General features: G+C 44.1%; 2 protein-coding genes across 2 annotated transcripts in view; both read left to right on the plus strand.

Moving 5' to 3' along the window:
• LOC123985710 (extensin-3-like) overlaps positions 1-320 on the plus strand; it is a 2,204-nt gene extending 1,884 nt beyond the window's left edge. The window contains exon 3 of the mRNA XM_046073558.1: positions 7-320. Within this exon, the coding sequence (XP_045929514.1) occupies positions 7-320 (314 nt within the window). The remainder of the gene's footprint in view (positions 1-6) is intronic.
• Positions 321-7,054: 6,734 nt separating this feature from the next.
• The window catches only part of lama1 (laminin, alpha 1), a 48,721-nt gene continuing 40,519 nt past the window's right edge, over positions 7,055-15,256 (plus strand). Inside the window, exons 1-9 of the mRNA XM_046073681.1 lie at positions 7,055-7,104; positions 9,766-9,936; positions 10,271-10,383; positions 10,707-10,758; positions 10,850-11,040; positions 12,115-12,294; positions 12,404-12,493; positions 12,642-12,759; positions 13,734-13,912. Of these exons, the coding sequence (XP_045929637.1) occupies positions 7,068-7,104; positions 9,766-9,936; positions 10,271-10,383; positions 10,707-10,758; positions 10,850-11,040; positions 12,115-12,294; positions 12,404-12,493; positions 12,642-12,759; positions 13,734-13,912 (1,131 nt within the window). The 5' untranslated portion in view covers positions 7,055-7,067. The remainder of the gene's footprint in view (positions 7,105-9,765; positions 9,937-10,270; positions 10,384-10,706; positions 10,759-10,849; positions 11,041-12,114; positions 12,295-12,403; positions 12,494-12,641; positions 12,760-13,733; positions 13,913-15,256) is intronic.

A 15,256-nucleotide genomic window follows, 5' to 3' on the forward strand; every position in this document is an offset into this window, starting at 1 on the left:
CACAAGCACCTTACAAGCACCTCCGACTCATGAGCACCTCCAACTCACAAGCACCTCCACCTCACGAGCACCTCACGAGCACCTCCACCTCACAAGCATCTCACAAGGTACAAGCATCTCACAAGCATCTCACAAGCACCTCCACCTCACAAGCACCTCCACCTGACGAGCACCTCACAAGCACCTCACGAGCACCTCCACCTGATGAGCACATCACAAGCACCTCCATCTCACGAGCACCTCACAAGCACCTTACAAGCACCTCCAAGTCACGAGCACCTCCACCTCACAAGCACCTTACAAGCAACTTCGACTCATGAGCACCTTCAACTCACAAGCACCTCCACCTCATGAGCACCTTACAAGCATCTCCAAATCACAAGCACCTCACGAGCACCTCCACCTCACAAGCACCTTACAAGCACCTCTGACTAATGAACACCTTCAACTCACAAGCACCTCCACCTCACAAGCACCTTACAAGCACCTCCGACTCATGAGCACCTCCAACTCACAAGCACCTCACGTGCACCTCCACCTCACAAGCATATCACAAGGTACAAGCATCTCACAAGCATCTCACAAGCACCTCCACCTCACGAGCACCTCCACCTGACGAGCACCTCACAAGCACCTCACAAGCACCTTACAAGCACCTCCGACTCATGAGCACCTCCAACTCACAAGCACCTCCACCTCACAAGCACATCACAAGCACCTCCATCTCACGAGCACCTCACAAGCACCTCCAACTCACAAGCACCTCCACCTGACGAGCACCTCACGAGCACCTCCACCTCACAAGCACCATACAAGCACCTCCAACTGCAGAGCAGCACTGTCTCCCCATTAAAAGAGACGCTGTACGCATTTACGCACGAGGCACAGCAGCGTAACGTCATATTTAAACACGCCGACAAGATCAGTCAGACTCTAAGGTCTGCCACTCAGTCCAGGTTCATCCACCCTGAGCTCCATCAGAGCGTCTCAATCATTTCAGAAGCTAAAAGGTGACTTCTGTTTCCTGTCAAGTACCTACTACTACTAGTAACTACTCTGTTTAGTTTAGCTGTGATGTTACTGCGCCCATGGAAACCTTAAAATGACCGACAGCAGCCTCTCTGATCATGGAAGCAGACCGTCAAAGAAAACACTGGAACATCAGCACAATAAAGAAACCACCTGCAGAGTTAGCAGGGCTGCGGGGGGGTATAGCTGAGAAAACAATGTGTGGGGTGGTTGGATGATCTGTGCGCATGTGATTAATCAGATAAGGCTGAGGGCTGTGCTGTAGGTGTGGGTGTGTTCATTAACATTTGTTCCAAAAGCCAAAGAAATGTTAATGAATGCAGCACCAACACCTACAGCCCGGCGCCCCGCCTCAACTCACCACAGGCACTTTCAAAGAAAAGAGTCTGAGCTGCTCCGCCCATCACCGTGCGGCTCCTGTAATCTGACAAAGCCAACAGCTGCTGACGTCATCAGGCTGTAAGGTCACCCGGAGCTTTGACCTGCAGCTCATTATGTGGTCGGCACCGTGTGTTCCTCCCTGCCACCAGGGGGCGCTGCAGCACTCTCCCCCTCCCCGCGTGCTCAGACTGAGGCTGCACACCTCCTCCTTCAGCAGGTAACTAGCTGCTTTCACTGCTGAGTGCAGCAGGAAGACAGATGATGGAAACTACCAGTAACAGTCTGTTTAGCTGCCAAGACCAGGTGTCTCCTGCACAACAATAACAACAATAACAACAATAAATCATGCCAATCAGAGTCACAGTTACACTGTCAGATCTGAACCATCCCTCCCGAGTGAACTGCTGGCTGCAGAGAGCATCTTCAGGTTCAGGCCACCATGTTTGTAGTCTGTTCTCACCCATATAAAAAACGTTATTAAACAGTAATATGGATATTATTTTGTCAGTCCGGCCCCACAGTGTCTGTTAGAGCAGATGAGGCTGAGGACCCCTGATGTGGAGCTCAGTACTTCCACTGGTGGGTAAAATAAGTTGTCATAGTTTGGGAAGATGCTGTGCTCCAGAAAGACATCGATGCATGTGTTGGTTGGCGTTAGCAGCCTGCTGCTAACTAGTTATTTATTAGACTAACACTCATGTTGTCCCATTAAAATGAGCACCTGTCTGAATGTAAAAAGGGATGTGATTTCATATAGAGTCCAGTGGGGCCCTCAGAGTCTGATATGTTTCCTAACAAAGCGAAAACGTTCTCAGACTTCTCCTTAAACTGTCTCTAACTTTGTTTTGCACCTTTGATTGGCAAAGAGTTTGTCAAACAAACTAACATTGGCTTAGTTTCCTTAGCAAACTTAATTAAATTTAAAGTGTAAACACGTTATTAAATCAGATATTACAGTTTAATTAAAGTTCAAGTATAAACAAGTTATTAAATCAGATATTACAGTTTAATTCAAGTATAAACACGTTATTAAATCAGGTATTACAGTTTAATTCAAGTATAAACAAGTTATTAAAACAGAAATTACAATTTAATTAAAGTTAAATTATAAACACGTTATTAAATCTGAAATTACAATTTAAAGTTAAAGTATAAACACGTTATTAAATCAGATATTACAGTTGAATTAAAGTTAAAGTATAAACATGTTATTAAATCAGAAATTACAATTTAATTAAAGTTAAATTATAAACACGTTATTAAAACAGAAATTACAATTTAATTAAATTTAAAGTGTAAACACGTTATTAAATCAGATATTACAGTTTAATTAAAGTTCAAGTATAAACAAGTTATTAAATCAGATATTACAGTTTAATTCAAGTATAAACACGTTATTAAATCAGGTATTACAGTTTAATTCAAGTATAAACAAGTTATTAAAACAGAAATTACAATTTAATTAAAGTTAAATTATAAACACGTTATTAAATCTGAAATTACAATTTAAAGTTAAAGTATAAACACGTTATTAAATCAGATATTACAGTTGAATTAAAGTTAAAGTATAAACATGTTATTAAATCAGAAATTACAATTTAATTAAAGTTAAATTATAAACACGTTATTAAAACAGAAATTACAATTTAATTAAATTTAAAGTGTAAACACGTTATTAAATCAGATATTACAGTTTAATTAAAGTTCAAGTATAAACAAGTTATTAAATCAGATATTACAGTTTAATTCAAGTATAAACACGTTATTAAATCAGGTATTACAGTTTAATTCAAGTATAAACAAGTTATTAAAACAGAAATTACAATTTAATTAAAGTTAAATTATAAACACGTTATTAAATCTGAAATTACAATTTAAAGTTAAAGTATAAACACGTTATTAAATCAGATATTACAGTTGAATTAAAGTTAAAGTATAAACATGTTATTAAATCAGAAATTACAATTTAATTAAAGTTAAAGTATAAACACGTTATTAAATCAGATATTACAGTTGAATTAAAGTTAAAGTATAAACATGTTATTAAATCAGAAATTACAATTTAATTAAAGTTAAAGTATAAACAAGTTATTAAATCAGATATTACAGTTTAATTCAAGTATAAACACGTTATTAAATCAGATATTACAGTTTAATTCAAGTATAAACAGGTTATTAAATCAGATATTACAATTTAATTAAAGTTAAAGTATAAACACGTTATTAAATCAGATATTACAATTTAAAGTTAAAGTATAAACACGTTATTAAATCAGATATTACAGTTTAATTCAAGTATAAACAGGTTATTAAATCAGATATTACAATTTAATTAAAGTTAAAGTATAAACACGTTATTAAATCAGATATTACAGTTTAATTCAAGTATAAACAAGTTATTAAAACAGAAATTACAATTTAATTAAAGTTAAATTAAAAACACGTTATTAAATCAGAAATTACAATTTAATTAAAGTTAAAGTATAAACAAGTTATTAAATCAGATATTACAGTTTAATTAAAGTATAAACACGTTATTAAATCAGATATTACAGTTTAATTAAAGTTAAAGTATAAACACGTTATTAAATCAGATATTACAGTTTAATTAAAGTTAAAGTATAAACAAGTTATTAAATCAGATATTACAGTTTAATTAAAGTATAAACAAGTTATTAAAACAGAAATTACAATTTAATTAAAGTTAAATTAAAAACACGTTATTAAATCTGAAATTACAATTTAATTAAAGTTAAAGTATAAATGAGTTATTAAATCAGATATTACAGTTTAATTCAAGTTCAAGTATAAATAAGTTATTAAATCAGATATTACAGTTTAATTAAAGTTAAATTATAAACACGTTATTAAAACAGAAATTACAATTTAATTAAAGTTCAAGTATAAACAAGTTATTAAATCAGATATTACAGTTTAATTCAAGTTCAAGTATAAACACGTTATTAAATCAGTATAAATAAATTATTTTAGAAGCTTAGAAAAGTAACTTTTACTCTGAGTAAACTTTAAATGAGCAACTTTCTCCTTCTGTAGATTTTTATACCGTTAACTTTACTTGTACTTAAGTAAAAGATCATCAGAGTAATAGTACTTAAGTATTTTAGTACTCTTCGCACCTCTGCTTGTTTATGGTTACAGTCGTGGTGCTGCAGAGGGAACCCCAGGAGGAAACGTTCTCCCTCAGACAGTTTATCGATCATTAAACTGCTGTTTCCCTCGCAGCGCCTCACACAGCTTCAGCTAGGAGAGCAGAACTCCCCCCCCCCCCAGCTCACAGATGGTACGGCCGGCTCAGACAATGAGCTGAATGGGGGTTAAAGGACCAGCCCGCCGTTTCTGCGTGACTTAACCCTTTCCACTCCGGCCGGGTCCCCCAGGAGGAACATGATGTGATGCTGGTCTACAGCTCAGAGTGAAGGGATTGATCCGGGACCGAGTGGACTCTACGGGACGACTATCAATCCACTAAATAGAGAAGCTGGTCAACATCTTTACAGCAGGGAGACCACCTTCACAGGGGAGACTGGCCCACCCCCATGTGCAGATCAGGTGGTACGGCCCACCCCCACCCCTCTTATTGAGCTGAATGAATGAGAGAGAGAGGGGGGGTGGAGCGAGCTAGACTCACAGTGGCATGCCATCAGAGACTCTGCAGCAACACATTCCTCTGCTCTACATTCATTCTGCCAGCTATCACAGAGGACTGCTTAGGTCCAGCTCAGGGTCCACTCAGTCCAGCTCAGTCCAGCTCAGTCCAGCTCAGGTCCAGGTTTGCAGAGATGAAGCTGCTGCTGTTGTTGCTGTTGATGGAGCGAGCTGCAGCTCAGCAGAGAGGTGAGAACCCTGTTTTTGACTTCTACTGAGTTCTGTTAACTTCTCCTGAGTTCTGCTGAGTTCTTTTAAGTTCTGTTTCCTTGACTTCTGTTAAATTCAGTTGACTTATTTTCATTTTTCTGAGTTCTGTTAGAGGATAGATTTCAGATGTTGGTGGTGTGAAGGATCTGAACTGGTCAGGCTGCTTCAGTTTGTTCCCTTCATGGGACATGATGCAGACACACAGCAGTTAGCTCTGTTAGCTGCAGTGATGGTTTCAGATGCTGAAGATATGAAGGTGAATTCTTTGTCATGACCGGGGGGGGGGGGGGGGGGGGGGGGGGGGGGGGTCCTGCTGGGAACCCCCTGTGTGTCTGTGTGATAATTAGTGTCAACACTGCTCCTCTTCCTCTCCACCCCCCACACTAAAACCCTAACCCCCCACAGTCCACATCACCTCCCCCAGAGCTGCTGCATGTGTGTGGGTGGGGGAGGGTCAGAGGTCACTCTGCATACAGCCAGACACACCGACTGTAGGGCCGACCTTATCTCAGGGCTGAAGATCAGCAGCTTCTACTCATGTTGTGGGGACACGGGTCTGCTCACACTGTGAGGGACTCGCCTTCTTCATGGGACAACAAGCAAGTCCCCCAGCTTCAGGATAAAGACCGGGTTTAGGGTTGGGCAGGTAGTGGTTTCACTGCTGGTTCCGACTCTGTTAGAGGATGTTTCACCTGCTAACCTGCTTCGGTCAAAGTTAGAAAAAACAAACTGTGAATGATTTTTTATTGCTTTCTCCTCGCTGATCCACCACCTGCAGAACTCTTTACATCTGCAGAACATGTTCCACACGCTAAGCAGCAGTAACTGAACCAATGAACCTGGCAACAAACCTGATTCTGACCCACAGAACAGAACCCACCGGTCTGTGTGTCTGGAACAGACGTCTGCACTGAAGCACCTGGAGACAAATGCAGGTCTGAGCGTTCCCACAACAAACCTCTGAGTGTGAGACAGACCACCCAGCTGATGCTATCACGCCTCCACAGCTGCCCACACACAGCACTAATTAACACGTCTGTGTGTTGTCTTTGTCACTGATGAAGTTTAAAATTTTGACTTTCTCTGACGTTCTCAGCAACTCGGCACGGTTTGTTATTTCAAAACAGTTTCAGAGAGTTCCCTGTTGAAGGTGAAGCAACAGACACAACAAGCTGATTCCACTGTTTAAGGAACCCCGTTCATAAAACGGCTTCACGTTTAAAGAACCATGTTCATGCAACGGCTTCACGTTTAATGAACCGCGTTCATGCAACGGCTTCACGTTTAAAGAACCGCGTTCATGCAACGGCTTCACGTTTTAAAGAACCACGTTCATGCAACGGCTTCACGTTTAAAGAACCACGTTCATGCAACGGCTTTATGTTTTAAAGAACCACGTTCATGCAACGGCTTTATGTTTAAAGAACCACGTTCATGCAATGGCTTTACGTTTAAAGAACCACGTTCATGCAACGGCTTCATGTTTTAAAGAACCACGTTCATGCAACGGCTTTATGTTTTAAAGAACCACGTTCATGCAGCGGCTTTATGTTTTAAAGAACCACGTTCATGCAACGGCTTTACGTTTTAAAGAACCACGTTCATGCAGCGGCTTTATGTTTTAAAGAACCACGTTCATGCAACGGCTTTACGTTTAAAGAACCCCGTTCATGCAAGTTCATGCAACGGCTTTATGTTTAAAGAACCACATTTATTTATTAGATTTTTTATCTTCTGAAGACATTTAACAAGCTGTGGTGTCATCAGTGCAGAACAATGTGATGATCATTCAACCAGTTCCTCACTCAATCAGCAGAGGTGGGTTTGCCTCAGGAAGGTAACTATGGTGACTCACCTGAGAGTTTACCTGCAGAAACACCTGATCTGTCTAGACAGAGTTCAGTCACTCACTCAGACATTCTTTTATTCATACTCAGAGTTATTCAGACACCTGAGGGGTTCACTGTAACTAGCTAGCTGTGAGTGTCAGTATGCTAACAGCATCCTAAATAAGCACAGCTAACAGGTAGCTGTGTGTTTTAGGATGCTAACAGTTGGCTCTGTTTTTTAGGATCCTAACAGTTGGCTCTGTTTTTTAGGATCCTAACAGTTGGCTCTGTTTTTTAGGATCCTAACAGTTGGCTCTGTTTTTTAGGATGGTAACAGTTGGCTCTGTTTTTTAGGATCCTAACAGTTGGCTCTGTTTTTTAGGATGGTAACAGTTGGCTCTGTTTTTTAGGATGCTAACAGTTGGCTCTGTTTTTTAGGATCCTAACAGTTGGCTGTGTGTTTTAGGATCCTAACAGTTGGCTCTGTGTTTTAGGATCCTAACAGTTGGCTGTGTGTTTTAGGATCCTAACAGTTGGCTGTGTTTTTTAGGATGCTAACAGTTGGCTGTGTTTTTTATGATGCTAACAGCTGGCTCTGTTTTTTTAGGATCCTAACAGTTGGCTGTGTTTTTTAGGATGCTAACAGTTGGCTCTGTTTTTTAGGATCCTAACAGTTGGTTGTGTTTTTTAGGATCCTAACAGTTGGCTGTGTGTTTTAGGATCCTAACAGCTGGCTGTGTGTTTTAGGATGCTAACAGTTGGCTGTGTGTTTTAGGATGCTAACAGTTGGCTGTGTTTTTTAGCATCCTTAAAGTTGGCTGTGTGTTTTAGGATCCTAACAGCTGGCTGTGTGTTTTAGGATGCTAACAGCTGGCTGTGTGTTTTAGGATGCTAACAGTTGGCTGTGTGTTTTAGGATGCTAACAGTTGGATGTGTTTTTTAGCATCCTAACAGCTGGCTCTGTTTTTTAGGATCCTAACAGTTGGCTGTGTTTTTTAGCATCCTAACAGTTGGCTGTGTTTTTTAGGATGCTAACAGCTGGCTGTGTTTTTTAGGATCCTAACAGTTGGTTGTGTTTTTTAGGATCCTAACAGTTGGCTGTGTGTTTTTTAGGATCCTAACAGTTGGCTGTGTTTTTTAGGATCCTAACAGTTGGCTGTGTTTCAGGATGCTAACAGTTGGCTCTGTTTTTTAGGATCCTAACAGCTGGCTGTGTGTTTTAGGATGCTAACAGTTGGCTGTGTTTTTTAGGATGCTAACAGCTGGCTGTGTGTTTTTTAGGATCCTAACAGTTGGCTGTGTTTTTTAGCATCCTAACAGTTGGCTGTGTTTCAGGATGCTAACAGTTAGCTGTGTTTTTTTAGGATGCTAACAGTTAGCTGTGTGTTTTAGGATGCTAACAGTTGGCTGTGTTTTTTAGGATCCTAACAGTTGGCTGTGTTTTTTAGCATCCTAACAGTTGGCTGTGTGTTTTAGGATGCTAACAGCTAGCTGTGTTTCAGGATGCTAACAGTTGGCTGTGTTTTAGGATGCTAACAGTTGGCTGTGTGTTTTTTAGGATGCTAACAGTTGGCTGTGTGTTTTTTAGGATCCTAACAGTTGGCTGTGTGTTTTAGGATGCTAACAGTTAGCTGTGTTTTTTTAGGATGCTAACAGTTAGCTGTGTTTTTTAGCATCCTAACAGTTGGCTGTGTTTTTTAGGATCCTAACAGTTGGCTGTGTTTTTTAGGATCCTAACAGTTGGCTGTGTTTTTTAGCATCCTAACAGTTGGCTGTGTGTTTTATGATGCTAACAGCGAGCTGTGTTTTAAGATCCTAACAGCTGGCTCTGTTTTTTAGGATCCTAACAGTTGGCTCTGTTTTTTAGGATCCTAACAGTTGGCTCTGTTTTTTAGGATGGTAACAGTTGGCTCTGTTTTTTAGGATCCTAACAGTTGGCTCTGTTTTTTAGGATCCTAACAGCTGGCTGTGTGTTTTAGGATCCTAACAGTTGGCTCTGTCTTTTAGGATCCTAACAGTTGGCTGTGTTTTATGATGCTAACAGCTAGCTGTGTTTTAGGATCCTAACAGCTGGCTCTGTTTTTTAGGATCCTAACAGTTGGCTGTGTTTTTTAGCATCCTAACAGTTGGCTGTGTTTTTTAGGATCCTAACAGTTGGCTGTGTTTTTTAGGATCCTAACAGTTGGCTGTGTTTCAGGATGCTAACAGTTGGCTGTGTTTTTTAGGATGCTAACAGCTGGCTGTGTTTTTTAGGATCCTAACAGTTGGTTGTGTTTTTTAGGATCCTAACAGTTGGCTGTGTGTTTTTTAGGATCCTAACAGTTGGCTGTGTTTTTTAGCATCCTAACAGTTGGCTGTGTTTCAGGATGCTAACAGTTAGCTGTGTGTTTTAGGATGCTAACAGGTGGCTGTGTTTTTTAGGATCCTAACAGTTGGCTGTGTGTTTTAGGATCCTAACAGTTAGCTGTGTTTTTTTAGGATCCTAACAGTTAGCTGTGTTTTTTTAGGATGCTAACAGTTAGCTGTGTTTTTTTAGGATCCTAACAGTTAGCTGTGTTTTTTTAGGATGCTAACAGTTAGCTGTGTGTTTTAGGATGCTAACAGTTAGCTGTGTTTTTTTAGGATGCTAACAGTTAGCTGTGTGTTTCAGGTCTGTTCCCAGCCATCTTGAACTTGGCGAGTAACGCAGTGATTACCAGCAATGCGACATGTGGTGATCCAGAACCTGAGGTTTACTGTAAACTGGTGGAACATGTTCCAGGACGACGAATCAAGAACCCGCACTGCCCTAAATGTGATGCCAACTCCGTCCTATCCAAAGGTACTACACCAGAACAACAACCACAAAGTACACTTTCAACTGCAGGTCCAGTTTACTTTAAAGCCAGAACCACAGAGGGGTCAGCGTAAAGGTCAGTGGGGTCAGGTGCTGAAGCGGGGTTAAACATCAAATTGTTATTGATCATTAGTGATGACTGACTTCCTGTAACCATCCTTCAGACCACCCTCCTCACCAACAAGTTATGATCACATTACACAAGTACTACATGGCAGTGCTGTAGTACACAGCAGTACAACAACAAGTATGCAGTAGTATTAACAGTACTTGTGTGTGTGTGTGTGTTTGTGTGTGTGTGTGTGTGTGTGTTGCTCAGAACGCCATCCGATAACAAACGCCATCGATGGGACGAATCAGTGGTGGCAAAGTCCAAGTATCAAGAACGGCCGACAGTTTCACTGGATTACCATCACCCTGGACCTCAAACAGGTAACACACACCTCGCTCCAGGTGTAACACACACCTCGATCCAGGTGTAACACACACCTCGATCCAGGTGTAACACACACCTCGATCCAGGTGTTCAGGTGTAACACACACCTCGATCCAGGTGTTCAGGTGTAACACACACCTCGATCCAGGTGTTCAGGTGTAACACACACCTCGCTCCAGGTGTAACACACACCTCGATCCAGGTGTAACACACACCTCGATCCAGATGTTGACTGATGATTGATTATGTAACCTGAGTTCTCTGAGTAACCAGGTGACTACAGCTCAGGTAACTGAACTGACTGATGTTCTGTGTTCAGGTGTTTCAGGTCGCCTACATCATCATAAAGGCCGCAAACTCTCCTCGCCCAGGTGAGACCAGCCTGTCTCTCTGACCTCTCTAAATCTGTACATTCACGCTGTTTCCAACAGAGAGGTCATCACCTGTCTGTGTCCCCGTCAGGTAACTGGATCCTGGAGCGCTCTCTGGACGGTGTGACCTTTGACCCCTGGCAGTATTACGCCATCACTGACTCTGAGTGTTTGTCTCATTATAACGTGACGCCAAGACTCGGACCACCAACCTACAAGACGGACACCGAGGTCATCTGCACGTCCTACTACTCCAGACTGAACCCGCTGGAGCATGGAGAGGTGAGACAGGCTGTCTCCCTTTACCTGTCTGTCTCTCTCTGACCTGTCTGTCTCTTTCTGACCCGTCTCTCTCTCTCTGACTTGTCTGTCTCTCTCTCTGACCCGTCTCTCTCTCTCTGACCTGACTGTCTCTCTCTCTGACCCGTCTCTCTCTCTCTCTGACCCGTCTCTGTCTCTCTCTCTCTGACCTGTCTGTCTCTCTCTCTCTAACCTGTCTGTCTCTCTCTCTGACCCGTCTCTCTCTCTCTGACCCGTCTCTGTCTCTCTCTCTCTGACCTGTCTGTCTCTCTCTCTGACCCGTCTCTCTCTCTCTGACCCGTCTCTGTCTCTCTCTCTCTCTCTCTCTGACCTGTCTGTCTCTCTCTCTCTGACCTGTCTGTCTCTCTCTCTGACCTGTCTCTCTCTCTGACCTGTCTCTCTCTCTTTGACCTGTCTCTCTCTCTCTGACCCGTCTTTCTCTCTCTCTGACCCGTCTCTCTCTCTCTGACCTGTCTGTCTCTCTCTCTGACCTGTCTCTCTCTCTCTGACCTGTCTGTCTCTCTCTCTGACCCATCTCTCTCTCTCTGACCCGTCTGTCTCTCTCTCTCTCTGACCCGTCTCTCTCTCTCTGACCTGTCTGTCTCTCTCTCTGACCTGTCTCTCTCTCTCTGACCTGTCTGTCTCTCTCTCTGACCCGTCTCTCTCTCTCTGACCCATCTCTCTCTCTCTGACCCGTCTGTCTCTCTCTCTCTCTGACCCGTCTCTCTCTCTCTGACCCGTCTGTCTCTCTCTGACCTGTCTCTGTCTCTCTGACCCGTCTCTCTCTCTGACCCGTCTCTCTCTCTGACCTGTCTGTCTCTCTCTGACCCGTCTCTCTCTCTGACTTGTCTGTCTCTCTCTGACCCGTCTCTCTCTCTGACCTGTCTGTCTCTCTCTCTGACCCGTCTCTCTCTCTCTGACCTGTCTGTCTCTCTCTCTGACCCGTCTCTCTCTCTCTGACCTGTCTGTCTCTCTCTCTGACCCGTCTCTCTCTCTCTGACCTGTCTGTCTCTCTCTCTGACCTGTCTGTCTCTCTCTCTGACCCGTCTCTTTCAGATCCACACCTCCCTGATTAACGGCCGCCCCGGAGCCGACGATTTGACCTCTGAGCTCTTGAACTTTACGTCAGCTCGTTACATCAGACTGAGGCTTCAGAGAATCAGAACGCTCAACGCCGACCTGATGACACTGAGCGCCCGCGACCCTCGAGACATCGACCCCATCGTCACCCGGAGGGTAAGACAGACAGCCAGAGTGACAGTTTTTAATGTTCGAGTTGTGGACGAGCTGCGTGGTCACATGACCAACATGTTTATTAAAGAGTTCATTAATATTCTGTCCTCAGTATTATTACTCCATCAAAGACATCTCTGTTGGCGGGATGTGTATCTGTTACGGCCACGCCCAGAGCTGCCCGCTGGATTCTGTTACCAAGGTAACGTCACACACCTGTACACCTGTACAACTGTTCACCTTTATACCTGTACAACTGTTCACCTGTATACCTGTACACCTGTTCACCTGTTCACCTGTTCACCTGTATACCTGTTCACCTGTTCACCTGTTCACCTATTTGTCAACAGAAACTGCAATGTGTGTGTGAACACAACACCTGTGGAGAGAGCTGTAACAAGTGTTGCCCTGGTTACCACCAGCAGCCATGGCAACCAGGAACCATCTCTGAGGGCAACACCTGTGAAAGTGAGAAATAACGTCTGTCTCTCTCTTACCCATCTCTCTCCCACCTGTCTGTCTCCCAACCGTCTGACTCCCACCTGTCTGACTCTCACCTGTCTGTCTCTAACCTGTCTCTCTCTCACCCGTCTGACTCCCACCTGTCTGACTCCCACCTGTCTGTCTCTAACCCGTCTCTCTCTCACCTGTCTGACTCCCACCTCTCTGTCTCTAACCCGTCTCTCTCCCACCTCTCTGACTCTCACCTGTCTGACCTCCATCTGTCTGTCTCTAACCTGTCTCTTTCACACCTGTCTGACCTCTATCTGTCTGTCTCTAACCCGTCTCTCTCCCACCTGTCTGACTCTCACCTGTCTGACCTCCTTCTGTCTGTCTCTAACCTGTCTATCTCTCACCTGTCTGACCTCCATCTGTCTGTCTCTAACCCGTCTGACTCTCACCTGTCTGACCTCCATCTGTCTGTCTCTAACCCGTCTCTCTCTCACCTGTCTGACTCCCACCTCTCTGTCTCTAACCCGTCTCTCTCCCACCTGTCTGACTCTCACCTGTCTGACCTCCATCTGTCTGTCTCTAACCTGTCTCTCTCCCACCTGTCTGACTCTCACCTGTCTGACCTCCATCTGTCTGTCTCTAACCTGTCTATCTCTCACCTGTCTGACCTCCATCTGTCTGACTCTAACCCGTCTCTCTCTCACCTGTCTGACTCTCACCTGTCTGACCTCCATCTGTCTGTCTCTAACCCGTCTCTCTCTCACCTGTCTGACTCCCACCTGTCTGTCTCTAACCCGTCTCTCTCCCACCTGTCTGACTCCCATCTGCCTGTCTCTAACCCATCTCTCTCTCACCTGTCTGACTCCCACCTCTCTGTCTCTAACCCGTCTCTCTCCCACCTGTCTGACTCCTATCTGTCTGTCTCTAACCCATCTCTCTCTCACCTGTCTGACTCCCACCTCTCTGACTCTCACCTGTCTGTCTCTCAGAGTGTAACTGCCACAACAAAGCAGTGGACTGTTTCTACAATCAGACCGTCTCCGATCTGTCTTTGAGTTTGAACACTCGTGGCGTTCGTCAAGGAGGCGGAGTCTGTATCAACTGTCAGCAGAACACCGCCGGCATCAACTGTGAGACCTGCGCTGCTGGATACTACAGACCTGCCGAGGTACTGACAGATACTGCACTTAATACTACAGACCTGCCGAGGTACTGACAGATACTGCACCTAATACTACAGACCTGCCGAGGTACTTACAGATACTGCACCTAATACTACAGACCTGCCGAGGTACTGACAGACACTGCACCTAATACTACAGACCTGCCGAGGTACTTATAGGTACTGCACCTAATACTACAGACCTGCCGAGGTACTGACAGACACTGCACCTAATACTACAGACCTGCCGAGGTCCTGACAGATACTGCACCTAATACTACAGACTACTAACCACAAGAGGAACACTGAACCCCCGGAACAACCTTCAAGAACTTAACAACACAAAGCAGACAGACAAAATAAAGAAACAAAGACGAAACAGACTCAGATAGTGACAATCACTGCTAGCCATCTTCATGTTGTGTCATCACCGCTGCCTCCGTTGCCCCGACACGCACGATCAGTCACAGAATAAAGTTCTCCTGTTTGTATGAGAGAGGTCGTCATTCAGACACTGAACCCTGAAACACTGTCTTGCCTGTGTGTGTGTGTCTGTGCCTGTGTGTGTGTGTCTGTCTTGCCTGTGTGTGTGTGTGTGTGTGTGTGTGTGTGTCTGTGCCTGTGTGTGTGTCTGTGCCTGTGTGTGTGTGTCTGTCTTGCCTGTGTGTGTGTGTGTGTGTGTGTGTGTGTGTCTGTGCCTGTGTGTGTGTCTGTGCCTGTGTGTGTGTGTCTGTCTTGCCTGTGTGTGTGTGTGTGTGTGTGTGTGTGTGTCTGTGCCTGTGTGTGTGTCTGTGCCTGTGTGTGTGTGTCTGTCTTGCCTGTGTGTGTGTGTGTGTGTGTGTGTGTGTGTCTGTGCCTGTGTGTGTGTCTGTGCCTGTGTGTGTGTGTCTGTCTTGCCTGTGTGTGTGTGTGTGTGTGTGTGTGTGTGTCTGTGCCTGTGTGTGTGTCTGTGCCTGTGTGTGTGTGTCTGTCTTGCCTGTGTGTGTGTGTGTGTGTGTGTGTGTGTGTCTGTGCCTGTGTGTGTGTCTGTGCCTGTGTGTGTGTGTCTGTCTTGCCTGTGTGTGTGTGTGTGTGTGTGTGTGTGTGTCTGTGCCTGTGTGTGTGTCTGTGCCTGTGTGTGTGTGTCTGTCTTGCCTGTGTGTGTGTGTGTGTGTGTGTGTGTGTGTCTGTGCCTGTGTGTGTGTCTGTGCCTGTGTGTGTGTGTCTGTCTTGCCTGTGTGTGTGTGTGTGTGTGTGTGTGTGTGTCTGTGCCTGTGTGTGTGTCTGTGCCTGTGTGTGTGTGTCTGTCTTGCCTGTGTGTGTGTGTGTGTGTGTGTGTGTGTGTCTGTGCCTGTGTGTGTGTCTGTGCCT

The sequence above is a fragment of the Micropterus dolomieu genome, linkage group LG01 (assembly GCF_021292245.1).
Source record: "Micropterus dolomieu isolate WLL.071019.BEF.003 ecotype Adirondacks linkage group LG01, ASM2129224v1, whole genome shotgun sequence".
NCBI lineage: Eukaryota > Metazoa > Chordata > Actinopteri > Centrarchiformes > Centrarchidae > Micropterus > Micropterus dolomieu.